Below are 27,679 nucleotides of genomic sequence, written 5' to 3'. Positions count from 1 at the left end.
GGGGGCGGGATTTTGTGTTGAGTGATGGGCAGGGGGCTCAATGGGAGGAATGGCTTTGTCATGAGGAGGTAGCGGGCCGGCCAATGGGGGAGCACGAAGGCGGGGGCGTGCCTGAGTGACGGGGCGCTTCGCCAACGGGGCTGCGCCGTGTGCGTGACGTGCCAGACGGAGGTGGGCGGGGCCGGCACGCAGCCCCTCCCTGAATGACAGCCTTGCCAGCAAATGGGCGAAGAGGGTTGAAATACCCGGATGATTTCCAACCAATGGGACTGTCGAGGGGGCGGGCCCTGTCGTTGAGTGACAGATCTCTTGCTCAATAGGCAAACAACAGCTGGGAGACGCCCTGATGGCCATTCCCTCTGGCCAATAGCTGCGAGAACGGATAGCCTCGTTTGACCAATGGCAAGCAGGAGGAGGCGGGCGCTTGATGAACAGAGCCTCTAGCCAATAAACAGCGAGGTCGCCCTGTGGCGAGCCAGCCCCGCCCGCCAATAGGAAGCGGGGGTGGGCGCGGCCCGCGCCTTGAATGGCACCCGCGCCCCCCAATGAGCGCACCCCGCGGGAGGCGGGCTTCCCGCCGCCGAGTTGCCGCCCCGCTCCGCCAACGGCGAGTGCCACAGCCGCGACCCCCCCCCGAGAGCGACAGCGGCGGCGGCCAATCGGAGTTGGCGCGGCGGCGAGTGGCGGGCGGCGCCGCCAATGGCGCGGTACGCTGGGGGCGGGAGCGCGGCGCGCGAGCGGCCGGCGGCGCGGGGCGGGGGGGTGGGGGGGGGGCGGCGCGGGCCAAGCCGGAAGTGGCGGAGGAGAAGCGGCCGCCGCGGAGGGGCCTGGGCGGGAGCGGCCGCCCCCCGCCCGCTGCAGGTACGGCCGCCGCGGGACCCCGGGGGTGGGCCCGGGGCTTGAAGGGGGGGTCGGGGCCTGGGGGGGTGACGGTTCTGCCCGCGCGGGTGCGGGGCGGTGGTAACGGGAGGCCCCCCCCGCCCGCGGGGTGGGGTCGCGGTCACGGTCATCGCTTCGCCCCGCGGGGTTCGGGGGGGGGGGGTAACGGTGACGGCCGGGCTCCGGCGGGCGGTGCCGTTCGTCGCCGCCCTCCCGGGAGATCCGCGGGAACGGTCATCCCGTCCCGTTCCCCCCTGGAGCCGGGGCGGGGAGCGGGACGGTCGTTCCCTTCGGGATTTTTTTGGGGGGGTGGATGGGGGGGTAGCGCTCGTGTTCCCCTGCGTCTGCTGGGAGGGCTGAGCGCGGCCCCCCCGCCCCCAGGGGTTGGTTTTTGGGGGGGGAAGTGGGTGTCGCTGGTCGTGACGCCCCTCCCCTCTGTGTCTGGGGCACCTGGTCCTGTCCCACCGCCCCCCCCCAGCGGCGGAGGGGCTGGCAGTGCCCACCTGCATCTCCTGGGGACACCTGGGCTTGTCCCCCCGTCCCTGATGTCGCTGGGAATAGTAGGGGGGGGCTCTGGCCATGCTCCCCTATCGTTAGGGGCAGGGTGAGCCCTCCCATGGCTGCGGGAGGCTCTGGGGGTGGGGGCTGCTCACAGGCCCCCCAGCTCCCTCTCTGGATTTGGGACTGGTGTCATTCCCTTCCCGTTCCTAGGACCGAGCTCAGGCCCCCCTCGCACCCTGCGGGGACTGGCGAGGGTCCCCCGTGTCCCGAGGGTGGTGTTGGGGAACACGGGTGGGTCTCATTGCACCCCGATGTCCTGGGGAGAACAGCGCTGCGGCTGCCCGGGGGTTTGGGGTTTGGGGAGGGGAGAACCTCGTACCGTGCCGCGTTTGTGGGGGGAGAGAGCGTGGGAGGCGCGGAGAGGATCCCGGTGCAGCCTCGGTGGCGCAGCCGGCGTGTTTTCAGGCCCTGGAACCGCTGTCTGGCTGCTCGGGATGGCTGGGAGGCAGCGACAAGCTCTCCCGAGTGGCTCCGGGCGCAGGAGAAGGCTTACGGAGAGGTGGGCAGCATCCCGAGTTGGGGTCCGGGTCCGCCCCGGCTTCCCACAGGGCAGGAACTGGGAAGAGCGAAGGCTGGTGGTTCCCGAGGTGCCCAGCGAGGCTCGGGGCCCCTGGCCCGCGTTGGGACGGCGGGCAGCGAGGTGGCCCTGGGCAGGGGGGTGCTGAAGTCGTGGTGAGGAGGAGTGGGCCGCGGCAATTTCTCGGCAATTTCTCAGCCACTTCCCAAAGTGCCTCCTGTCGTGTTTTTTGGGAGAGTTGGCAGTAGGAACGTGTCATTCTCTTTCAAACCCCATGTCTTTTTTCTCTTCTCCCCCTGTTTCTCAGTCCCTGCCAAGTCCCTTAATTCCTCGCTGCTGGGGTCTGCGTGTTGTCGGGTAACGGGCAGCCCGTGGGGGCTGATTGCCTTCCCACAATTAGTTTAATTGGAAGAGACTTCCCTCGAGGGCGAGCAGGGGAAGCCCAAGAGCCTCCACGCTGGGTTCTGAGCAGGAGTTGAGTTGAGCCTCGTTTGTGGGAGCAGCTGCCTCCCGGGGTGTTTTCATTGTGTCTGATGGGGGGAAACCTGTGTCACCCCCCAGGGGGCTGCGCCGACACGGGCAGAGGGGCAGGACTGGCAGAGGGGCTTCCCAAAGACTTTCTTCATAGAATCATGGAATGGTTTGGGTTGGAAGGGACCTCACAGACCATCCAGTTCTACCCCCCTGCCATGGGCAGGGACACCCTCCACTACAGCAGGTTGCTCCAAGCCCCATCCAACCTGGCCTTGGACACTTCCAGGGATGGGGCAGCCACAGCTTCTCTGGGCAACCTGTCCCAGTGCCTCACCACCCTCAGAGGGAAGAATTTCTTCCTTAGATCCCATCGAAATCTCCCCTCTTTCAGTTCAAAGCCATCGCCCCGTGTCCTGTCACTCCATGCCCATGTCCAAAGCCCCTCTCCAGCTTTCCTGTAGCCCCTTTAGGCACTGGAAGGTGCTAGAAGGTCTCCCCAGAGCCTTCTCTTCTCCAGGCTGAACAGCCCCAACTCTCCCAGCCTGTCTCCATAGCAGAGGTGCTCCAGCCCTTGGATCATCTCCGTGGCCTCCTCTGGCCCCACTCCAGCAGCTCCATGTCCTCCTGATGTTGGGGCTCCCAGAGCTGAACGCAGTATTCCAGGTGGGGTCTCCTCCTCGGAGTTTTCCCGGGCAGGGCCGGAGGAGCGGCAAGCTCTGCCAGCACTTCTGCCCCTGGTCTGTGCGAGGGGCCCCGGTGCCCCGTGGGCACCACGCTGGACCAGTGGGACTGTACCACAGCATGCATCTGGGTGCTGCAAAAACAATAACGTGGCAAGAGCACGTGGTAACGGCATGGGGCCATTGTCGCGTGCGGCGGGCACTCGGCAGCTCAGCGTTCCCTTCCTTTCGGCATCCCGTGTGGCAGATTTGCTGTTTATGGAATAAACGGGGCATCCAGGCTGAGTTTGGAAACTTTACGGTATAAAACCCGGCGTGGTGAAGCAGCACGAGACGTGTGGGATGGAGGTAACGGGTAACAGCTCACTGGGACACGGGAATGATCCCAGTGGTGTCACGCCTGGGGACATCCTGGTCATTCCTCCATGAAATGTCTGCCGGAACCACCAAGCCGTGCTCTGTGTACGCCAGCGCGGATTCTGGTCGTACTGGTGAATCGGGAACCAAAACTCCCCGCGTCGACACCGAGGCCGCTTCGTGCCCATCACGGCTACGGAAATGCCCGCCAGTGGTTAAAAACTTAATTTCTCAGGCCGGCCAGATTGTTGGGATTGCTGGATCTCGGCCACCACTGTTTGTTTTGACATCTCCAGAAGTTGGCAGATGGCGGAGACTTAATTCTGGTGAACGGATGGGAATTTAATCCGCCGCCAGCCGCCGCTCGGGATGTGCCGTCCCTGCGCGGTGCTCAGCGCCGCGTGGGAGCTCGGGCACGGGCCGGGCTGCACCCGGCTGAGTTCCCTCCTCCGTGCCCTGAGGAAGCATCCTTTTTGCTGGGATTCAGTGGAATCCGTGGGCTGGCTGTTCCTGCCCGGCAGCGGGAATCCCTGTTTGCTGAGAGACCGTCTTCCCGCTCCTCCCTCCGCCGCCGGTGTTGGATTCACCGCTCGCTGTCGCAAACCCGGAGTTTTGGGGGTGACACCTGCCGGATCTGGGTCCGACATGCTGGAGATGTTGTTCTCTCCTGGTTTTGTTCCCCCCGATGTGTTGCAGGGAGATCCAGGGTGGGTTTGTGATCCAGACGGCGGGGAGGGATCCCCAGGAAGCCCCCCGGGATGGATGGAGCAGGAGTGCGGAACAGAGGGAGCACGGGTTTTGTTTACCTTAATTACCAATAATTTACCATAAATCTGCCTTCTTAAAAACCCAAAAAGGTCCAAACTCTTCACAGCCAGCATCTCCAAAAGCTGGAGGAGGTTGTGCCGGGACCGGCTCCCTCCAGCCTCTGCCCGGAGCGCTGGGGTTCAGCGCTCGGAACGATGGGGCAGCCGGGCTGGCGGGCGCCACTCCCGTGTCTGGGAGGGTCGGGATGTTGTGGAGAATAACGTGGGAGTTTTGTTTTCTGGGGATGTCTGTACATGGCAAAAACCAGGAGCTGCCTGCGCCCATCGCCCAGGAATAATCCAGCCTCCACACTCCCAAGCCTCCTTGAAACGGAAGGGCAGCCGGGATGCTGCGGGGCGGAAAAATGGATTTTCTTCTTTATTTTAAAGGGGGGATGACTGGGATGCGGGAAGTGGGAGGCAGCGTTTAAAAAGGAGAGGCAAATACCGCTGCCGGGCAGGGCTTTGCCCCGGTGGGATGGCGCTGGGTGGCATCGGATGCTCCGGAACGCGGCGCCTCGTTGGCAGCTCGGGAGCCCTTTGGCACAGGTGCAGCTTTCAGCCTTTGTTTCTGGGAATGGACATGTACTGCCTGACCGAAACGAGTTGTGCTAACACAAAAAACCCCAAGTTTTTTGCAGTTGCTGGCCTTGTTGGTCCGGAGCAGGATTCCGCCGCTCTTGGCTCCCCTTCCCACGGTTTTCACCCCATGCCAAGCGGGTTCTGCCAGCAAAACCTTTAGGTGTGCCTGGGCTGGGCCCGGGCACGAGGACGGCCTCGGCTGCAGGTCTGGGATTTGCCACGGTGTTTGCGTCATCACCGGGATGATTTCTCCATGCGGACACAGTCGGAGGCATCCGAGCGAGGCGCGTTTGCGTTGCCGTGCTGGCCGACGGGGCCGCAGCGCTTTGCCGCACCGGCTTTCCGACTCAGCGTGGCTCCGGTGCAAATGCCAGGTCTTGCGCCAGCTCTGCCCGCTCACTCTCCCTTAGGAAATGGAGCCAGGAAGGGATTTTCAAGCAGTACTCCTCCTCCTCCTCTTTCTTCTCCTCCTCCTCCTCCTCCTCCTCCTCCTGGAGCCTGCTTGTGCAGGCACGCCGCTCGCCAGCCGGTTGGGCCGAGGCGTTTGCAGTCCAGGGCTTGGGGATTTTCCGCACAGGGGAACGGCTGCTGCAGTGAGCTGCAGTGCTTATTCCAGAACAGGGATGAGAAGGGACCTGCCGGTTCCCCTCGGGAAGGGATCCCGCTGTCACCGCGCTCCTGGCCGGCAGAGACTGCGGGAAAACCGCAGGTGATGGGATTGTGGTGGCCGTTCAGAAAACCCCTGCCAGGGCCCTGCGTTCCTCCTGCGTGACCTGCGGAAACGTGCAGCGTGCTCGGCTCCGGGGCAAGGTCCGGTGGCTGGGTGTACCAGGAGGAAGGGGCAGCGGGTCCTGGCAAAGCTGCTGTGGCCGGGAGGTGCCCAGACCCCGCCGGGAGGTGCCCAGACCCCGCCGGGAGGTGCCCAGACCCCACCAGGAGATGCCCAGACGCAGCTCGGGCTGGATGGGCGACCTGGCTGGCGATGCGGAGGGACGGCTGAGCGGAGCACAATGGGGCACAAAACACTCCCATAATGGCTGAAGTTTTAATCCCCGCTGCCGCCTGGAGCAGGGAAAACAATGCCAGGGTTTCAAATGGCCCATCGAGTGCCCTGGCAGAGTTGTTATTTTCTACCTGGTACCCCCAGAGAGCCTTTTCCTGTGCCAGAGCGAAGAAAAAAGAGGGAAGGAAGGACAGACAGCTGGAGCCCTTTCCAAGGCATGGCAGCAGCAGGGCACGGCAGCGTGCCTCCCCGAGAGGCAGCAGGTTTCGTTGGGAAAAATTAATAATTAAACTCTCGGAGCGCCTTAAAGCGACCGTTGTGTGCCGTCTGACGGTGAGCCGGTAGCCAGGCTTGGCGGGAGGTGCCGAGCGTCCCACCGTGCCGCCTCCTCCCTGCGTGTTACCCGGGCCGTGCCGCAAAAGCCTCCGGATGCGGGATGAGCCAGAGCTGTTTGGGGTTCTGGCTCTCCGGGAGCCGGTTATCCGGCTGTTGCGGCTGGGCCGGAGAGCGTCCTCTGCAGCCAGCGGCATCCCTCGTGTCCGTGTGTCCCACCTGGACAGCAGTGCTGGGAATATCCATCCAGGCGTGCTGGGATTGATGGAATCAAGTCCGAGTTGGATCAAATTGTCCATTTTGCCCCCTCGGCCTTGAGACGGGCCGTGCCAGGCAGCATGGCCACGGCTGCCCCGTCCAGCCCGGCGCTCCTGGGACAGGTTGTGGGATCATCGCCGGGCCGGAGCTGTTCTGGCAGCGGCATTTGCCGTTCGTTGTGGGTATCCAAGCGCGTTTGCCTTCCATAAAAATAAATCCTGGAGCAAACGCCACCGGGATGGTGTCATCATTGTCTCCCTTCTTCCCCGTTCAAAGCAGCTGCAGCTGCTTTGGGTCCAACCTCTGCGGCTGGAAACGCACAGGGGTGCTGCCAAGGGCACTCCGGGCATCCCAAAGTGCCCTGAGCCCGAAGCCCGGTGTGGGCACGTCCCCAGTGCGGGCACACGGCACCTCCAGAGCGGGCAAACCCCCCCAGCGTGCCGCCGCCAGGGGTTTGCTGCTGCCCAACGAGGGGCAGACGAGACCCTGGGGAGGGGGCGGCCGTCGCGCTCCGGGCACGAGGGTGTTTCCGGGTACAGACTTTGTTCCCGGAGGTGCCGAGCGCCTGGATTTTGTACCGGCGGTGTTTTGCGCCCTGCCCGTGCTGATGGCAGCGGCGGGGAGGCCGAGCTGCTGGATCCGAGGAGCTGCTGGATCCCGGCGCTGGCAGATGGCACGGGAAGGGGGGCCGCTCCGGCCACCCGCCGCTGGGCTGGGGGGCACGGCGGCGCGGAGGGACCCCTCCGGCTCGCACCGGCAGCGGTTGCCGTTAGACCGTCACCGTCCCCAGAGCCGCCCTCCCGAGGCGCCAGCGGGGCAGAGGGGTTTGGGGCTGCGTTATTTTATTTATTTCTCTTTTTTTTTTTTTTTTTCTTTCCCTCCGGTCCTCCCCTCCCACTGCAGCCGGCCCCGCTGAGCCCTGACCTCGTGATGTCATGCTGGGAGTCGGACGTGGTGCTGGTTCTTGTTTAACCAGCCGGCCTTTCTGTCATTTCTCCTACACAAGAAACCCGAGACCGCTCTCCATCCCTCCCCCCCACCCATTTTTCTCCTTTTTTCCCTCTCCGCTCCATCCAGAAGCTCGTTCCCATCAGGTCAGTACCAGGCTCGGGTCCCTGGCACAGCAGCTGCCTCTCCGGAAGCGCAGCGGGGTCGGCGTTTGCAAATCCTGCCGCTGCAGGCTTGCTAGATAAGCAAATTCTCGGGAGGCAGAGAGAGAAATCTCGCGTGCTGCCATTCGGAGAGAGGCTGCGAGGGTTCGGACCGCGCTCACGGAGCGAGCGGGTGCGATGGCCAGAGGACTCCACGGGGCGCTGGAGGTGGAAATGCTGCGTGGGAAGGGGCAGAAAAGCGTTTGGGGGGGTGGAGGAGCGCGGGGCGGGTGCGAGGGACGGGCACGAACCGGGGCTGCCGGGTGCAGAAACGCCGTCCGGGCTCCGTGCGGGCTGCGGGGTGCCGGTCCCTGCACGGGCTGTTCCCAAATGGCTTTTCTGCCCGTGATGCCTCTCCCTACTGCTTTCCTCGTCCCGAAAAGGAGGAGGTAACACTTCCCCCTGATACGGAGGAGAGAAGGGGGTCTGGGAGATTTAATTCCATGTCCGGGCATCCAAAGATTTTAATTTTGGATCTACGGACATGGAATCAAATAAAGGCTTTTAATGTGCAAGAGCCGTTCCTGCTGTTAGCGTCGTGTCTCTGCCGCCCCTCGGAGCATGGTGGGAGCCCCCTGCCTTCTGCGTTGGCAAAACTAATTCTAGCCTGGACAGCGGTGAGGGGCGGCTAACGAGCGTCGGAGAATCCGGCTGCACCGTGCTGGATACCAGGAGGTGGTTCCCAGAGCAGCCGGCCTGGGAGGGACCCACGCGAAAGGGAAGAAAGCGGAGCGGGGAAGGATGTAGCTCCAACAGGTACGGGGTGTCAGCGGGGCGGAACGAGGCCTGATGCCATGGGAGATGGGCCTGGGATGGGTGCTCCATCACCCCGGGCCTCAGTTTCCTCACATTTAACCGGGAGCAGGGACTAAAACCCAAGCTCATCAGGAGCGTGAGCTCGTTAGGACGTTAGCCGTGCGCCAGATCTGGCTCAAGAGGGAAATGCCCTTTGGAGACGGAGTGGAAAACAAACAAACAAACTCCGCCGGTTCAGCGGATGGTTTTCCACCGGGTTGGCGACAGCGCAGCCTGGTTTTCCGGGCGAGGAATCCTTCCGGGCGAGGAATCCTTCCGGGCGATTCCTTAACAGCTTCTGCTTCTGTCAGACTAGTGATCTCTCTTAAAATCCTTTTGTCTTTGAAATGTTCTTTACTTTTTGGCCTCAATCTGGACAGTAAAATGACACCGTTCTGCGCCGCTTGGAAAACACCGAGTTGGTTTCAGCGCCGCGTTGGGGGAAAGAGCTCCGTGTGGCTGCTCGCAGGAATTTGCCTTTTTGGAGATACCCTTTGGAGCCGGGCACGGTGTATGTGCGAGGGGGAAACCAATGAAACCACCCGAACAAACCCCACGCGTGTTAAAGTGTCCGCTCGTCCCGACTCGCGCAGAGCTTGTCGGAACCACGCTCCGACCCCAAAAGAAGGGAGAGCTCCACGTTTGTGGCTTTATCCGCCGATCCTGTCCTTCCCCGGCACCAGCCGCATCCACCATTAACGTGGCTTTGCTGGGAGCGCGGCGCAGGAGGAGCCGCCCCTGGAGAGAAGGCGAGGGGGGCAGGTGAGCGCTGGCCGGTGTCGATAACGGAGAGCGGGGCCGCCGCCGGCTTCGCGTTCCTTCTCTCCACCAGTTGCCAGTCCCGGGGGACTGGGGAGGGTTTGGAGAGCGAGGGGAGGCACTGAAATGGAGAAAAGCTGCGCCAGGTGCTGCCAGTTTGTCGCCCGGGGAATTGGCCCCCTCCTGCCCTCCCCCACCCCGCGATTCCCTGGGGATTGTGTAACACTCGCCGCTCGCTCGGCTCATTAAAAACAGTTGTTCTCTCCGGTGACGTCTCCTCTGCACAAAGGCCGGGGCTCTTTGGCTGGGACCAGTTCTGGAATAGCTCCGGGAGCACCGGCGAGGCGGCGATCCGCGCGGCTCCCGCCAGCCAGGTGAGCCCGTCCGTCCGGTTTGCGTCCCGCAGGTTCCGGCGGCGGAGGGTTGTTTCCTCCGTGGCGCCGGCGGCGCGAGGCCTGGCAGAGCAGCGGTCCGGGGACAGGCTTTGTCAAAGGTTTCCTCTGTGCCTCGGAAGCTAATCCCGCTCGTCACGTGGTGCCGGGAACGCCGCCGTTCCGCCGGCCTCGGACGCGGCGGCCGGCAGGGCCGCGGGCCCCTGTGTGCCGGGGCGAGCGGCGCAAGGCGGGGGGTCAGACCCCACTTCGCTTTGTCCCCGAGTCGGGTTTTGGAAGGTGGTTTTTCTTCTTGTTTTGGTGCAAACTTGGCTGGCGGGCGGCGAGTCCCCGCGAGGGTCAGGCAGGGAAACAGGAAAAGCAGCTTTTAAAAATAGCAAGCCCTTGAAATAGTCCCGGCGTTCGGCCTCTTTTTGTCTGAACCGCTCCGGAGCGGCCCACCGACGGGTGGCCCGGTGCTTCCACAGGCAGTGCCCGCCGGTCCCGTGCCAAAAACACGCGGCGGGAAGCCATCGGGGTGCCCGCGGTGCCAAGGGTGAGTGCGCAGTCCTCCGTGCTCCTGCCAAAGCCCAGGCTGAGCGGCGTTCCGGAGCCCCTTCCTCGCGAGCGCCGGCGCAGCGTCGATCGGAACGCGGATCTCGGCGACCACGTGAGCGCGGTACGGGCTGCGCGGCGGGCGGTCTGCACGGGCAGGATCCTTCCAACGTGCTTTGAGACGACCGGCGTGGGAGCGCGGTTCGGAGATGGCGGATCGCCGCTGGCGTGGCGCGGGGAGGAGGACGTGGGGTGGCGGCGGCGGCAGCGTCTCCGCGCGGGCTGCGGCCAACTTTGGCAGCGGTGTCCCTCTGGAGCGGCGAGCTGGGCAAACGCCTCCTGGGGAACAAACGAGCTATTTTTTTGCGGGAGGCTTGGTTGCCGGCGAGGATATTTTTAACGACGTTTTATCTTTTTGTGGTAGACTAAATAAGCCAACGAGCCATCAAAAGTAGAGTTGTGTTTCAGCAGTCACTCGTCGTCGTATCGTTCCGGCTGTAAGCTCGGGCGGGGGGCTCGCTGCGGCTCCCCCAGCCAGAGCAGCTCAGGGTCCGTGTGCCGGCGGTGCCGCGGTGGAGCCGGGGCCGGCCGAAGCTCTGGGTGACCCCCCCGGGTGGCTTCGGTCGGGAGATGCTTGGGTTGCTCCAGACCTGGGGCTGCGGACTCAGACCTGCAAAGTGGAGTCTCCTCTTCCTCGTGGTTGTTCTCCCAGCGCTTGTGGATTTCGATGGTTTTTGCTGTGCCCTGGAGGGCGGCAGCCCAAGAGCTGCCTCTCGCCTGGCCTCCTGCCCCTCCGAAAAACCGAAACCTGAACCTCGCAGCAACGAGCAGAACCCTTCTGCCTGAAAGTGAAAGCTCGGTGCTTTTCGGTGTGAATTCTGCGGGATTTGTGCGGTGTGTCTTGGTGATGCAAACGACGCACCGCGGCTGCCCGGCTGTTCAGCTTCGGGCCGGTCTCTCCAGCCTGGTGCCGTGCTGGGAAGGGCTGGTTTTAGTGCAGCGTCGATGATTTCAGTTCCAAACCCCGTGTAACCTTGGGGGCACTCGCGGAGAAGTGACGTCCGACATTCCTGGCCTCGGGAGTCACCTACCAAAAGGCTGCGGCTCGCAGGCACGAGGCGGCGGGGCCGGCAGCGCGGTTGGGGTGAAAGGGAATGGTTTGGGTGGAGAGGAGATCTTTGGGGTGGAGAGGGGATGGTTGGGGTGGAGAGGGGACACTCATAACTCTGTGGTTTTGGACTGGGCAGCCTGCGCCAGCTTTCTTCTCCGGTCAGGGCCCTGGGTTACCCTCCTTGCTGATCCCGTGACGTGTCCCGCTCCCGAGCGGCACGTGGTGTGATCGTTGTGTTCCATCTCCCGGCGGGGCGGCTGGCAGTGCCGGCGGCGCGGCGCAGCCCGGCTCTGCGTGCTGTGCAGAAGGGCACAACCCTCCCTCCTCCTGTTCTCTCAGGGGAGCCATCTCCATGGGGTGTTTTTCAGGGAGGGCTGGGATCGGTTGTCTCCAGTGGTCCTGTGTCCCGCGTGCTCTGATGTGTTTTTGGGGGCAGTCGGGATGACGGAGCGGGGAATTTCAGATGTGGAGTGCACTGGCCTCTAATTTCGAGCCGGAGCTGTGATGTTCAGGGCAGGCTGGCAAACAAGTTTGGCAACCTTCTGCTCCACAGCTCTTCCTCGTCAAATCCAGAGAGGATTTTGGGATCTTTTCCACAGACGGGTTTGGATCTCCGACTCTTTCTCTCCCCCGTGCCTCAGTTTCCCAAGCTGTGAAGCCCAGGGACCGGTGACCACTGCACTGACGGATGGCCGGACCAGCCCTGAGCCACACGGCCGCGGGTGGGTCGTGCTGGTGCTTCCGAAGGCAGTCCATGGCGGAGGGCTGGTGCGTGGTGGGACACCGCTGCCACCATCAGAGAGCTGCTTCCACGTGAAGCTGGTGCTGGTTCTAAACTCTTGTTTTTCTGGGAGGCAAGACAGTTACGGCCGCTTGGCCGGTGGGTTAGAAATGCCCGTCCCTCCCCTGCCCCCTCGTTGGCTTTTCCTGGCCTGAGGAAAAAGTTCTTGGACTAAGGAAATACTCGTGTCTCGAGCTGCCAGAATAATGCCCCGGGTCAGCCTGGTGGGGTTCGCGGTGCAGCTGGGCTCTGCCCGCCTCTGCTGTCTCCTTTTTGGTGGGAGTTGCTGACCGAAGACCAGGGCTCTCCTCTTCCTCCAGAGGGACTGGATCTCACACTTGGGATTTCGAGGATGGAAAAAAACCCAACAAACCCCTTTCTGGGGCGGAGACCTTCCCGTTAACACCCAGCAAGGAGAAATGCCCGTGTAATCCGTCCCGGAGGAGCCTCCCTCTCGGTGAGGAGCCGTCGGTTGAAGAGCATCTCGGCGAGCGTGGAAGCGATGAACGGGTCGTAAGGGACGTCATTCCTGCCTTGAAGCGGTGAGACAGAGGATCCAGAGTCGGATTTGCTTTTGGAAGCAGGGATGCTAAAAGGGGGTGTGTTTGGCCAAGATGAAGGTGGGATGTGGAAAGGCCAGAAAGTTTTTAGTGAGGTGCTGGGAAGGAAGGAGTCGAAGGGAACGCTTGGAAGGGTCAGCGGGATGTATTTAAACCCCATCTGTGAGCCCAGGGAATGCAGGTGCTGCGGGATCGTTCTTTCCTCTCCCTGTTGGAGACCCTGATGGAAACAAATAAAGGTTCCCAGCACAGCAGGTCCTGAGCACGAACCCGGCCAAGCACCGGGCACGGGCACGCCAGAGCGCCCCGTTTCCCTCAATCAATGGGATTAATCCCCAACCTGCTGCTCCGCTCGGCTCGCCGCCCCGACGCCACTTGGAGGCCAGAGCCGGCGCCCTTTCCCTCCACGCTGGATTTCCCTCGCTCCTTCCTGGGAATCTTTTCCAGCGTCGCAACCTACTTCTCTCCACTTTGCTGTAAATATTTGTGTCCCGCTGAACGGCGATCGGAAAAACAAATGTCCTCGTGTGGCGCTGCTCTCGGCAGAGATCCCGTGCCCAAGAACCAGATGGCAGCGCTGGAAGCGGAGCGCGGCGTTCGACGCCTGCCCCCGCCGCGGTGTGCCGAAACGCGGCGCTGCTCCTTCTGGTCCTCTCACCGGTGGCTTCCCGGCGCCGAGGCCCGCGGCTGGAGGAGCGCGTGGTGAAAACCACTGCAGGAAGCGGGACGGACGTGTCGAAATCTCCCAGGAACGAGGCTGCTCCCCCAGACCCGGTGCTGGAAGATGTTTGGCAGCACGGACCGGTGCCCTGCTGGGCAGAGCACGGTCTAGGGGGGAACGTGCAGGCGGTCGTGGCAACCGACAGCAAAGACTGATTGTTGGTTTTGGGATCTGGATCATCAGCCCTTCTGTGTGGACAGAATGCGGGTGCGTTTTGACTTCATCCCAAAGCGCAATGGGACATTTGGTTTAAAAACCTCCCTTTTTAGGGGGAGATCAAGCAGCACAATCCCACCCGCGCTCTTTGAGGCCTCACTCCTGCGTGTTTGAACCTCACCGGGACGATCTTCCCGTTGCCGGCGGAATCCCTGTGCCGCCTGGGAGGCTGGTGGGGGCTGCGCCGTCGCATCCTCGCGTCCCCAGGAGGGACTGCGCTGCTCTCGCGGGAACAGCCGCGCTGGAAGGCGGCTCTGCTGTTTGCCTCGGGGATTTTCCATTTCGAGGCGCGGGTGCCTTCCTCCGAGCTCACCCTCCTCGTGTCTCCCGGCGTTCCGACGTCGAATCCTTTGTGCTTTCGCAGGCTAGAAACACGAGTCTTGCCCCGCCGAGCTGCCTTTTCCGTGCCACCTTCCCCTTCGGCTTTAGTGGAGATGTGAGCGCCGGCGAGCGCCCGCCCCGTCAGTTCTCACCGCGCAATGCCGCGGTGGGATCTGGGGGTCGGCCGTCGCGGCTGCCCGGGCACCGCGGAAACGACGCCAGCAGAAAATCGCCCACTCGCCTTTGAAAGATTCCTGGTGGCCCACAGACCCCGCACTGCCCCCGGCGGAGATCCCCTTGGGGTGACCTACGGTGAGAGTTAAAAATAAAGCTGGACTAAGCCTCCGTGCTGAGCTGTCTGTCGGGAAAACCTCCAGTGTCTTTAGAGACCCACTAAGCCTGGGAATAGCTGAACTGGGAATAGCTGAACTGGGTGTTGGGGGGTTGGCAGGCGCCGAGGAGGGACCAGGCTGCCCGTGAGAGTGGCCCCGGGGCTGTCTCTGAACCCCGTGGGGCCGCGCACTGCCGTGTCACGCGTACCTGTGTCGGAGAGGGCGGATGCGGTCGGGAGAACTCCAGCTGCACCAGGTAGTAGGTGGTTTTTGCGTCGGACACAAGTGGAGCGGAGCTGCGATCGCCGCTGCTGCTCCCTCCAAGGAAGCCCAGGCCGGGTGGAAGCTGCTGCTTCCCTGAGGCCAGACGCTGGCATGGAGGTGATGGGCACCAGCTCCACTCGTTTCCTCCATCCACCTCCAGTTTGGGAAAGGAAGCGCAGTGGGACGGAGCTCTTTGCCATGGGAGCATGTCTGGCTCGGTGCACACCGCGGGGTCTCCAAAACGGAGATCGCCGTGGAGGCCCAGAGGAGCCTCTCCCAAGGGTGCAGCCCAGCCCCTGAGCAGCCCCAGCGTGCGAGGAATGCTTTCCCGGCTTTCCCCTCTCCCAGGGACACCGCGCTGCCGGGCTGCAGCCGTCAGCAAAAGCCTTTCCGTGACCGCGGGAGGCCGGAGGGAGCATCACGTCACGGCGCAACGACGGGCCTGAGCGCTGACCCGGCTGCGCGGGGTCGTGTCGGGACGAGGGCGAACGTGTCGTGGGCTCCAGGGCACGGGGCTCGTGCAGGGACGCAGGGGGACGGCTGGTCTGCGCCCGTCCCCGATGAGGTGGGAGAAATGGAAACCAGCTTCCTCGTGCTGCCTCATCCATCCATCCCCCCCTCACAAATAAGCGGACAGGACGGAGGAGATTATTAAATCTTTATTAAAGGAATGTGTATCGCCGCGGTGTGTTTGCGGGGACTCTGAACCGCTCCCCTCCGCGGCGACGGGGGGACGAGGGGACGGATGCTGCGGCCCGGAGCTGGGACAGCTGAACGTGCCGCCGTGCCGCCGGCCGGGAGGGTGCTCCGGCGAATCTCTTGAGATGGGTTTTCTGTCGGTGGTTTGGCTGGTTTCAGAGCCGTGACTTGTTCCTGGCATAAATCGTGGCGAGGTCGAGGTTTCCAGCACTGGACTGGGGGGACCCTTGGTCCCCCGGTGCCGGCAACGCGGGCCGCGCTTCTCCATCGGCGAGTCGTGACTGAGCTGAGCTCCCCGCGAGCGTGTTGTCCGCCCGCCATCCGTGTTGTCTCTGGCCAGTCTGCCGCGGCACGGCGCTGCCGGTGGATCTCGCCGCGGCCCTGGGAGCAGCCTCGCTGCCTGTCCTTCCCGCTGCCGGCGGTCGCTCCGCACCGCGGGGACAGCCGGACGGGATGTGAATCTCCTCGGGGCGGTCGGACCGCGCCGTCGGCTGTGGCCGTTTCCCTGACGAGGAGCGGATCCGTGTCCCGCCGTGCCGCCCCTGCGGCGGGAGGCAGGACGATGGTGGGGTGATGGCAGGTGATGGCAGAGCGATGGCGGGGTGATGGCAGACGATGGCAGGCAATGGTGGGGCGACGGCAGGAGGCAGGGTGATGGCGGGTGATGGCAGGCGGGCAGCGATGGCTTAGTCTGCAGCAGCTGAGAGGCAGCACCGAGTGCCAGGGCTGGCTCTCCGCCCGCTGTGGCGTTGGCATTTACCCCTTACAGCCCCTGAGGTGAGGGGTGATCTGTTTTGGCTTTCGCTGGTTGGCGTTAGGAGTAACCACCCACCCCCCATGCCAAGAGCAGGGCACCCGAGGGCAGTGCACCTCAGTGCCATCTCCGAGACCCCCTGTCCTCTTCCAGCGGATCTGCTCCCCCCGGACAGACGCGCGTCCAGCTGCTCTCCAGCATGTGGGGCATCCCCCATCTTCCCTCCCAGCAGGATCCTTTGCCTGGTTATCCGTATAAATCAGAGTCTGTCCTGCTGCCTAAGCCACATCCCCTGGCTGCAGCTTAATCCTGGGATTTCTTACCCAGCCTGCAGTGACAGGAGGAACATTATTCCCTTTGTCTCTGCCGCAGCCATGTTTTGAAACCTGTTGCCACATCTCCCCCAGCCTCCCCTGCTCCTTCACCATTTGCTCCGCAGCCCACGTGTTCGCGGTCTCCTGAGTCGGCGCGTTGCCCTCCGGCTGCCTTCCTCGTGAGCCGCGTCCTCGTGGGGCTGGCCTTGGGGCTGGCCTTGGGGCTGGCCTTGGGGCGGCCTTGGGGCAGCCTTGGGGCGGCCTTGGGGCGGCCTTGGGGCAGCCTTGGGGCAGCCTTGCTGCCGCCGGGAGGAAGGACAGCTCCTGCGCCGCATCGGTGCCCCCGACGGTGTGTTCCCTTTGCTCTTCCCACAGCTTTCCGGTCCCGACTGGCGTCCGCCTGGTGATTCACTGCAACCCGCCGACCCTCCGCCACGGAGCGGTTGCCCGGTGGCCGTTCCTCGGCTCGTGCGTCCGCAGGGGATCGCGGCGGCCTCGAGGCACTGCTGCTCGCCGGGCTGCATCCCGTGGGCTCAGACGTCTCTCCCGGGGCGCTGGGATCCTTCCGGACTTTCTGCCGTCCTGGCTGGGGATCAGAACGTGATACGCAAACGAACGAAGGCCGAGAACGCCGTGATGTGCCCACGGGGTGCCAGGCCGGGGTTCGGAGGGAAGGCGATGCGGGATTTTGTGCTTAGCCTGGTGCTGGGGACACGCAGGTTCCCATCCGTGGCTCCGCTACGCGTCTCCGACGGCTGCATCCGCGTGCCCGGGTCACGGTGCTAACTCTCCTCTCCTTGCTCTGTTGCAGGCTCTGCCATATTCCCCACCATGGGTGACATGAAAACTCCAGATTTCGATGACCTTCTGGCAGCTTTCGATATTCCTGACATCGACACCAACGAGGCCATCCATTCCGGCCACGAGGAAGCTGATGCTCACATCAAGCAAGTCCCCGGGGAGCCGGGACCCCCCGACCACGTCCTCCCGCACACGGACATCACCGCTGTCAGCGTGATCGTGAAGAACACCGTCTGCCCCGAGCAGCTCGATGCCCTGGATGCGCGCGGTAAAGACGGGCACGTCATCGGGCCCCGCCTGCTGCAGAATGGCTTCGGGGCCACCGAGATGCCCAGGTCCCCCACCTCCAGGTCTGTGGAAGCTGTGGCATCCTCCAACGGGGAGTGCTGGGTGAAGGAAAAAGGCCCCAAAGCCCTGGATATCTTCTCCCATTTTAGCCCCGATCCCAACGAAGACAACGCTGCCAACCTGATTGACAGACCCCGGGAGTGTAAGCCGAAAGAGAAATCCCTCGCCGTGCCCTCCCTGTCCCCATCTCCCACCCCGTCGCTGGACTGCAAAGAGCCCATGGGGGAGAGCACGGGGAACCTGCCGCCGGCTTTCCCGCCGTCCTTCGACACGAGCCAGGCCGGGGGGGCGAGCAGGTCTCCTCCCGCCGTCCCCTGCATCAAAAAAGAGGAGTCGGACTCGGAGGAGGTGTGCCGTGAAGCCAGCCCGAAGGGTTTGGCTGCAGCCTTGGGTGACAGTCCCTTGGAGCACCTGAAGTCGGTCACCGTTCGCTACTCCACGGAGGATTCTCCCATCGCGTCCTGGCCCGGATCCGACCCCAACCTCGACAGCAGCACCAGCAACCTTCCCGAGGTGAAACGCTCGCCCGCCAGCCCCCGGGAGCCCTTCTTCAAGCCTTCCTCACCAGTGGTGCAGAGCCCCAGGCTCTCCAGTTCTCCGAAGCAGCTGGACAGCATCGCCCTCAAGGAAGAGCATGAAGTTCTGGAGAAGTCGATGGGAAGCCCACAGAGTATGTCGAGCGCTGAGGAAGAGGAGGAGGAAGAAGACAACAACAACGATTCCCCTTCTTCCAATTCCTCGCGGCCCCTGAAGGTGCGGATTAAAACCATCAAAACATCTTGTGGCAGCATCACCAGGACGGTGACCCGGGTCTCGTCGGATTCAGAGCCGGGCTCCGCCAAGGGGCCGGCCGAGCAGGGCTCCCACGACACCTCTCTGGAGGGTGCCAGCTTCTCGGCGTCGGCAGAGAAGGAGGAAGGGATCGCGCTGGAGGTGCCCAAGGAGAAGATGGAGCTCTCCAGCCCCTTGAAAACCATCGAGGGGCCAAAAATCGTCAGCGTTCAGCTTGGCAACGGCACCAAGCTCAAAGGGACTGTCCTGCCCGTCTCCACCATCCAGAACGCCAGCAGCGCCATGCTGATCGCCGCCAGCGTGGCCCAGCAAAAATCCGTGGTGCTGCCGGCAAAGACGGGTAAAGCCATGGCCAAGAACATCATCAGCCTGGTGCCACAGACCCTGCCCAAAGCCGACACCAGGACCAACATCAGCACCGTCACGCAGACCACCACCATCACCACCACGGCCAACCAGAAAGTCAACGGCACCACAGTGGTGATGGTGCAGCCGCAGAAGCCTTCCCCTACCGTCGCGGGCACGGTCATTTCCAGGAGCCAGTCCAGCCTCGTGGAAGCCTTTAACAAGATCCTCAACAGTAAAAACCTCTTGCCAACCTACAAACCCAACCTGAATCCTCCGGCTGATGCCAGCCTGGCCCTGCCTCCCTTCGGCTACCGCTGCCTGGAGTGCGGCGACTCCTTCGCCCTGGAGAAGAGCCTGGCTCGGCACTACGACCGGCGAAGCATGCGCATCGAGGTCACCTGCAACCACTGCACCAAGCGCCTCGTCTTCTTCAACAAGTGCAGCTTGCTGCTGCACGCCCGGGAGCACAAGGACAAGGGGCTGGTGATGCAGTGTTCCCACCTGGTCATGCGGCCCATCGCCTTGGATCAAATGATCGGGCAGCCGGACATCACCCCCCTGGTCTCGGTGACCTCCTTCCCCGCCGGCAAAGTGGCTGGCGTGGCTCAGGACGCCTTGGCCGCCGCCAACGGGGCGCAGGACCTGCCCATCCTGCCCCTGAGCAACAGCTCGGAGCAGACCAACTACAGCTGCTTCAGGTGCCTGGAGTGCAAAGAGCAGTGCAAGGACAAAGCCGGGCTGGCCGCCCATTTCCAGCAGGCTGTGGCCACGGGGACGACCAGCAGCACGGTACGTGGGCGGGGGGCAGCGGGAGGGGGATGTTGGAGCCGTGGCACACCATCCCTGGGACATGGCACACCATGTTGGAGCCGTGGCACACCATCCCTGGGACGTGGGACAGAAGCGGAGCACTTCGAACGCGGTCTGGGCAGCACCTGCCGGTGCACGCCCAGTTCCTCCCAGTGTAAAACCCACGCAGGAAGGAAAATGCGTGAGCTGGGGTCGGGTTCGTGCCCACCAGGCACCGGGTGCTGCACCGGCTGCGGCAGAGGGGGAAGAGCGGGTCCCCGAGTGCCGGTGCCGTGCCCGCTGGCACCCGCTGCGGGATGTGGCCATCCCCGCGGAGCCATGTTAGAGCCGCTTCCTCTTTCGCCGGCTGGAAGCACAAATGGAGTCTGGAGGAACTGGGGGGGGGGTGTTGGGTCTTTCCCTCCCCTCTTCGAGAGCCGGCCTTGGCATCCCGGGCGCTTCCTGCTGCCGCCAGCGCATCCTGGTTTGCGAGGGCTGGCAGTGCCCAGCACCCACTCGGGATTAACGCTGGCGGGGGGGGAGCAGGTCCGGAGAGGAGCCCTGTCCTCCCTGCGGCATGTCTTCGCCTTTCCCTGCGTCCGGAGACGTCCAGCCCCTCCTTCCCTGTGCGCAGAGGGAATTTGCTGTTTCCTGGTAACTCTGTTTTCTCCGAAGCTGCGGCTGCAGCCAGGGCGCTGCGCCGATGCGGCTGTTGCGGCCGTGCCGCTGCGGAGGGCTGCCTCCTGGCTGAAGGTCACCAGCAGCGCCCACATTCCCGGGATTGTAGGGATTGTCCCGAGGAGCTTTGCGTTTGACAGAGGGGGATTTCTTACTCCCGGCGCCTCTGGGTGCCGACGGAGGGTTTGGGACACAGGGAGGACAGGACGTCGGCACCGGGGCTGCGGCGGGAGCAGTGAGGGCACAAAGAGGAGGAGATGAGGGACAGGAGTGCCAGGGGAGATCGTCCTCGTCTCCCCGCGGCAGCGTGATGTTGCCAGCGCGGGGAGCCCATCCGCAGGGAGCGCTGGAAATCCAGCGGGAAGTTCCTGCCGGAGCAGCTTCATCCCGGCACGCAGCAGACGGGCTTTTCCCCAGACCAGCGCTGCCTACAAACAGCCTTTTTTTCCTTTAAAAAAAGAGGAGACCCAGAGGCTTTCCTCGGCACAGCGAGGGATGGCTGAAGCCCTAAGCCTCTGTAATCCTCTTCCTCACCTGCCACCTTTCATCCTCTGCCTTCCTGACGTGCCCCTTGTCCCTGCTCCGTCTCCCGGGCTGCCGTTCTGCCCGATCCCTCGCTCCTCCTCTCGCCTCACTGCCAGAGTCACCCCTGGGTCTCTCTTGGCAGCGCTCCGGACCCTGGTCTGCGTCCGGCAGCGAGGGCACCCCGCGGGCAGCTCGTGGGGCTGCTCCTTTCCTCGCCCCACCTTGGCTCTGGTAACGGCATCTTTCCGGGCAGCTCCTTCTGTTGGAAGCTCCAGCCCTTTTCCTCAGGCCCTTGTCAGCTTCTCCCCTCGACATCCCCGTGTCCGTGTCCTGGCGTGGAGTTGGAAATAGTTCTGAAACAGTTTTGGCAGCTGGTCCCGGCACTTCTCCGGCGACACGTGGAGCGGGGCCGCTTTGGGTGCTGCGGGTCGCTGGCTCCTCCGTCTGCGGAAAAGGCGTAAAAGCCGTTTTGGGCACGCGGGCACGTGCCAGGCTGCAGCTCTCGGTGCTCCTCTCCCCCCAGGTTTGCACGACGTGTCCCATGATCATGTCCAACCGCTGCAGCTTCAACGCCCACCAGCGGATGCACAAGAACCGACCTCCCCACGTCTGCCCCGAGTGCGGAGGGAATTTCCTCCTGGCCAACTTCGAGGCCCACCTGAAGGAGGCCTGCCTGCACTTCTCCCGCAGAGTGGGGTACAGGTAGGGCACCGCTGCCCGGGGCAGAGGGACCTACGGGTGCCAGGGGCCGGAGGGCAGAGTCCCACATCCGTGGCGGGATTCCATTTGGCAGATATGGCAGGAATCCATGTTCTTCTCCCCAGCCACCGGTGCAGGGCTGAGGACGAGGGTCTCACTTTAACCCTTCTCTGGCTCTCACCCCTTTAACCCCGGGGGAATTCTCCTCCTCCAGGGGAATTTTGCTCCTCCTGGGACCTCCTGGCCACTGTTTTGACCTCGGTCAGGGCTGGCAGCGTCAGACCCCCCCAGTCCCTCCCACCTCCTGATGAGTGGCCTGGGCTTTGGATCCACCAGCAATGGGCAGGACTGGTTACTCCAAACTGGAGTCTTCCCAGAGCCCAGAAGTGGTTTGGATCCTGGTGTTGGTTGGGGCAGGGGCTCATCCCAGGTCCTGTGGTCGGACAGGGAGCAGGGCTGGGCCCTGTGCTCCGCGTTCTCTTTGCTGGTAGCACCTGGTGCGCACCGGTCTCTGTGGCACGGGCAGGGCACCCTGTGCTGTTTGTCCCCCACCCATCGCTTCCTGCTCTGCTCCTCTCTCCAGGTGTCCCAGCTGCGCCGTGGTCTTCGGCGGAGTCAACTCCATCAAGTCCCACATCCAGACCTCCCACTGCGAGGTGTTCCACAAGTGCCCCATCTGCCCCATGGCCTTCAAGTCGGCCCCCAGCGCCCACGCGCACGTCTACACGCAGCACCCCGGCTTCAGCAACCAGCAGTCCAAGTAAGTGCGTGTTCCCTGCGAGCCGACGGCCCGGAGCGTCCCCGGCAGGTGGGACGTCGGGGGAAGTGCCGAGCACCGGCACGGGGAGCTGAATCCATCTCCTTTTTACTCTCCCATCCCCTGGCATGGTCAGACTGCACCCAGGGCTGTTCTCAACCCTCTTCCAAAGGGGTCCTTCCCAGTTCCTCTTGATCCAAACGCGGGCTGTGCCGACAGCGGTGTCTTGTCCTCCGACAGGATGATTTACAAGTGCGCGATGTGCGACACGGTCTTCACCCACAAGCCCCTGCTTTCCTCCCACTTCGACCAGCATCTGCTCAACCAGCGGGTCAGTGTCTTCAAGTGCCCAGACTGCCCGCTGCTCTTCGCCCAGAAGCGCACCATGCTGGAGCACCTCAAGGTAGTGCCGGGGCCGGGCGCTCACCGCGCGACCCGTTGGTCTTCGTGGTTGGGAACTGTCCTTCACCGGGGCGATCCGAGCCTGCGTCCGGGCTGTCAGCCCGTCGCTGACGCAGTGGGGCCCCGAGATCCGGTTCCCTTGTCCCCCAAAGCCTGGGAAGGGCCTGTCTGTGCTGGTCGGGGGTGGGCAGGCTTTCCTTCCAGCCTGCTGCGGTGCTGGGGCAAAACCCTGGTGCCAAACAGCTGCCAACGCTCTTGTCTCTGCCTCCCAGAACACTCATCAGCCCCAGAAGCCCAAGGAAGACCTGGCAAAGAAGACGGCCGTCCTGCTCACACCGAAGCAGGAGCCTGTGGAAACCCCCGTGTCCAAGATCTCGGAGGAATCGTCGTCCTCCACGGAGGAGGACGAGCCGCCCAGCTCCCCGGAGCTGCGCAAGACCAAGCGAAGCCGCTTCCAGCGCAAGACGGTCAACAAATCGAAGGGCAGCGGGTGGACGTGCGGCGTTTGCCACTCCTGGTTCCCGGAGCGCGACGAATACGTGTCTCACATGAAGAAGGACCACGGCAAGGTGAGGAGGTGGCCGGGGGCACCAGCTGGGCAATGTGGGCAAGGGAATGTTTGTGGCTCTTCCAGCCTCTCGGCTCCCCGCGCGGTACCCACCCGCCTCGTTTCTTGCAGTCGGTGAAGAAGTTCCCGTGCCACCTGTGCGAGCGCTCCTTCTGCTCCGCTCCCAGCCTCCGCAGACACGTGCGAGTCAACCACGAAGGGATCAAGCGCGTCTATCCCTGCCGGTACCCGCAGCCCCTGCTGGCTTTGGCTGGGAAAAGGGGTCTGGATTGGGAAGGGGTGACTCGGGTTCCCCTCACGCTGTTGTGGGGAGGATAAAGTTACGGATGGTTGGAGCGGGATGGGCATTGAACAAGTGTCGTGGAAGGAGGAGGGAAGGGAGGTACTGGGAAGGACTCCGGGGTTTTATACCCTCTAGAGGAACGTGGATGAGCACGTTTGTGGTTAGAGTTGGGGTCAGGATTCCAGAGCCAAGGGGAGCCCTGCTGCCAGGGCAGCCAGGGCTGGAGCAGGTCTGGGGGCTCGGCTGCCCGCTGCGGAGATGGCTGCAGTGCCTCCCTGCTCCGGCCCCGCAGGTACTGCACAGAGGGCAAACGGACCTTCAGCAGCCGCCTCATCCTGGAGAAACACATCCAGGTGCGACACGGGATCAAGGTGACCGACCAGACGAAGAGCCAGGAGGTCGTTATCGCCCGGATAGGGACCGGCACCGCGCAGGTACCAGGGCTCTGCGGTCTCTCGGCGCTTGCCAAGGGCCGGGGCCTCGCGGGGGTTTCGGGCAGGGCTGGAGGCGTCGCCATGAGCCCTCGTCCTCCACGCATCCCGCAGTGCCAGGGCCGGCTCCCTCCCGCTGCGGGGCCCAGCGCCCGCCGGGTGGGCACGGGCTCTGTCTGGGCACAGCTTGCTCAGCGCCCACCTCTCCCTGCTGGCACCGGGGGTACAGGCACCTCAGAGGCCGTGGCAGCAGCCCCTTGGCCAGCGTTACCGGCATGGGCAGCGCTCTCGGGGCCGGCCAAGGCCCGTTGGGCATTTATCCGAGCCAGTATCCGTCGGAGCCCTTTGGGAAAGGCCCGGGCAGGCTGCGGTTCTGCCAGGAGCTGCTCCAGTCGGGCTCCGGTTAAAGCTTACCCGAACCGTTCCCGCAGGTGTCCGGTCGGAAGCGGAAGCTGTCCTCGGACGAGGGCGACTCGTGCAGCGAGGAGCCCGACAGCACCACCCCTCCCTCCAAGAACCCCAAGGGCGACCGCAAGGCCCCCTTCCGCTGCCGGAAATGCGGCTACCTCGCCAGCAGCTCCGCCGACTTCCAGGAGCACATCCCGCAGCACCGGACTGACGAGAGCTCCCACCAGTGCCGGGAGTGCGGGCTCTGCTTCACCTCCCAGGTCTCCCTCAACCGCCACCGCTTCATCACCCACAAGAAGAAGAAGGGAGCGGGCGAGCCGGAGGAGCCGGGACCCCGCAGCCCCCTGGAAGGCGGCGCCCAGCACGCGGCCGACGGCAAACTCTCCTGCAAGGTGTGCGGCCGCTGCTTCGACACCCAGCTCAACCTCAAGACGCACTTCCGCACCCACGGCATGGCCTTCATCCGTGCCAGGCAGAATGCCAGCCCCGAGAACTAGTGCCCCGGCAGCGCGGGTGCGAGACGTGTATATAATGGGCACAGAGCTCGGCGGCGGTGCCCGCCCGGGCTGCCCCTTCCTCCCTCCTGGGCAGCGCTTCCACACGGGTTTGGAAAAAGGAGCTGGGCAGAGAGACGAGAACCCGGCTCGTGTGCCAGCTCAGCCAGTGTGTCCCCCTGGGCCGGGGGGCTCGGCCCGCCCCGGTTTGCGGGCGAGAGGCAGGATTTCGGCTGCCTCACCGCGCAGGAGCCGAGGGCAGAATCCGGCCGTGCTGCCCCGCTCTCGGAGAGCCCAGACCGTTTGGGCGCTGCTCCGTCCTGGCGCGGGGATGTGACCCACAGCCACTCGTGTCGGGGCGGGGACAGCGGCCTTCCTCCCGTGGGGATGAGGATGGGAGAACGACACCCCGCACCCGGCGTCGGCAGTCCTGAGGCGCGGGCTCTTCCCGGCTGCTCTGTGCCGGACGGGAAGTGCGGCTGATCGGGAAGCGCCGGAGCTGGGCAGGACCTGGGGACCAGGGGAGATGTCTCCATCACAGGACAACTCTGTCACAGCAAACTCCACCTTTTTCCTTTTTTCCTTTCCCTTTTGGATGTTGCTTGTTTTGTGTTTTGCCGGGAGCTGCGGGCAGAAGCCGGTTCCAGACTCGCGGCCGCGCTCCATCGCCGCAGCCCCGCCGTGGCTCCGCTCGCTGCCGGCTGTGCCACGTCCCTCGTCACCGTCACTCGCGGTAACCGGAGGCGGCGCTGCCCTGCGGATGCTCGTCGCTTCGTGGCCCAGGACAGCTCGGGGTCCGGCTGGCAGCCTTCCTCGGGGAGGAGGAGGAGATTTTCATTTGGCAGCGGAAAAACAAGCCAGGAAAAGGCCTCTGGGTGAGATCAGCGTGAGCCTCGTGGCACCGGCACCTCCCTGGCATCACGCCGCTGCGCGAGTGTCTGGTGGTGCTGCAGCGAGGGGGCATCACCCGCCGCCCGGAGCAGGACCCGTTCCGGCCGCTCTCCGGGTGAAGGGGCCGTGAGGAGGGAAAGCCGCCGCCAAATCCCAGTACAGACTGGAACGGTGACGGTGAGTCTTGGGGGGGCTTTTCCCAGGGTGCCAGTGTCACCCACCCGCCCCCCCTTCCCACCCAGCTCTGGGGGTTGAGGGCCCTGGCACTGCCCGGCCCGCAGCCGGGTCAGCTTCACCGGCCGCTCCTCTTCCTCGCCATCCCCTCGGCGGGCGCAAAGCAGCTCCCAGTGCGGTGTGGGGTCTGGCACCACATGCCCCCCATTTCCTTTGGGGAAGGAGAAAACAAAAACAGCCAGAAAAGCAACTTTCCACTCGTTCTGTCCGTGTAGCGCCTGTGCCCGGGGTGGGTGTTCGTGTGGGTGGTTCTGCCCGTGACTTTGAGTAACCGCCAACCGCTGCGCCACACACTAACGTGACACCAACCAACTACTGCTGTGACTTTGGGCTTTGTTTTGGGTTTTTTGTTTGTTTTTTTTTTTTCCCCTTATTTTCTGGGGTGGGAAAGGCTGGTTTGCTGGGCTGGGGGGGGTTGTTTGTTTGTTCCCCCCCCTTTTTTTTTTCTTCCCATGCCGCCCCCTCACTGCAGGTGGACTCCGCCGACGGGCACACGCAGCGCTGGGGTGGCTTTTAAAATAAAAGGAGAAAAAAAAAAAAAGAAACGCAGCCCCTGGGCCGTTTTTCTCCCCCCCGCACCCCCCCCAGTGCTGAGCCTCCTCACCCCGAACCCCCCCCCTTCACCTTCCCCCCCCCCAGCTGTACCGCGTGGGGCTGTGAACGTGTAAATGATGTTTAATAATAGAGAAAAAAGTTTCTACGCGTTTTAGAGGAAGGAAATGAAACAAACTGCTTTGTAATCTGGTTTCCAAAAGCACTTCAGTGCCTTTAGAGCGACTTCTGTCAAAGTGGGGGGGTCGGGGGGGAGGGGGGGTCGGGGGTGTCTGTCCACTTGTTTTTAGGGGCTGTGACTCTGCTAATTAAAACTCCGGGCACTGCGAGAGGCTCTCAGGTATCCTTTATTCTTGTAGTAATAACGCAATTAAACTTTTAGTGGTTTAACCCCTGCTGTGCCCTGTCTTGCTTACGTGGCCCCGGGGGGGGGGGGGGGAGGGGCCTGTGCCCCCCACCCCATCACAACGGTGTTGGTCCTGCCCCAAAATGGGGGTGGAAGGGGCTCTTGGCCCCCCTCTACATCCATCCCTGCTGCCCCAGAGATCCTTGGGGCGGCGCTGAGCCCCCCCTGCAGAGTGGGGGGGAACGACACCCCCACCCAGGTCGGTGATTGCCTGTGACAGTGGTTTTGGGGTGCCCTGGGCATGGGGCCCCCCCCCCCCCCAGTCTCTGATTTCCCCCCCCACCCCTGCCACTGGCAGCCCACGTGTTTAAAATAGAATTTTTGTTTTTTTAATGCTAAATAATCAACGTGACAAATAATTAGTGCTAAACAAAGAGACGGGGGGACATCGGGGCGAGGGGCACCGGAGCGACAGCCAGGGAGGGGCCGGGGGTGGGTGTCACCATCTGACCTGCAGGACGGGCTGGGGTGGGGGCACAGGGTGGGAGGGGGGGGGGGGGGGGGGGGGTGTTGCTGCTCTTATAACCAAGAAAGGGGCTGGAGATGGGGGGTGGGGGTAAGATTTTGAGGGGGTTAAAATTTTTGAGGTGCCACTTTTCCCTTCCCCTGGGGGGTGGCAGGGCCCAGTCTGGGGGCACCCAGGATGGCACCGGGCTCCCTTCTGCCCACCCTCCCCATCCCCAGAGCCTCCCGGACGACACTGGTGGGGAACCCACCCCCAGCCCCACTGCAGCCGCCCGGCCTGTGCCCCACAGTCAAGGCAGGGAAAAGCAGCCAGAAATTATTGCCAAGGGGGGGTGGGGGGGGTGGGGAAGCTTCACAGTCCCAAATTCCTGGAACAGAGTCAAAAAAAACCCCAAAGGTGCTCGAGAGGCGCCAGCCCGGGTGGGCACCAGCCTCGAGGACACCCACCCCGAGGTACCAGCCCAGGCGCTGCGGTGACTGGCGCTGGTGGGACTGGGACGGTCAGGGAAAGGTGGGGGGGGGGCGGGAAGGAGGTGCCAGAAACAAAGAGGAGGGTGAATAATGCTGCGGGGGTGAGGGGACATGCGGGGAAGGGGCCGTTCACCCTCCGCTGCCTTCCAGTGGCACCAGCAGAGGCTCAAGTCACCGCAGGGG

General features: G+C 63.7%; 1 protein-coding gene across 1 annotated transcript; it reads left to right on the top strand.

The window, feature by feature from the left end:
- The first annotated feature begins 833 nt into the window (after positions 1-833).
- Positions 834-24,509, top strand: ZNF687 (zinc finger protein 687). The gene is made up of 9 exons (XM_086628220.1): positions 834-861; positions 16,966-19,232; positions 20,959-21,137; positions 21,718-21,894; positions 22,132-22,294; positions 22,566-22,862; positions 22,973-23,085; positions 23,437-23,578; positions 24,007-24,509. Exons 2-9 carry the CDS (start codon positions 16,986-16,988, stop codon positions 24,478-24,480), a joined length of 3,792 nt encoding a protein of 1,263 aa, XP_086484346.1. The 5' UTR covers positions 834-861; positions 16,966-16,985; the 3' UTR covers positions 24,481-24,509.
- Positions 24,510-27,679: the final 3,170 nt, after the last annotated feature.

The sequence above is a fragment of the Tauraco erythrolophus genome, chromosome 30, assembly GCF_009769465.1.
Source record: "Tauraco erythrolophus isolate bTauEry1 chromosome 30, bTauEry1.pri, whole genome shotgun sequence".
Classification (NCBI taxonomy): Eukaryota; Metazoa; Chordata; class Aves; order Musophagiformes; family Musophagidae; genus Tauraco; species Tauraco erythrolophus.
This window is presented reverse-complemented; position numbering and strand designations above follow the sequence as displayed.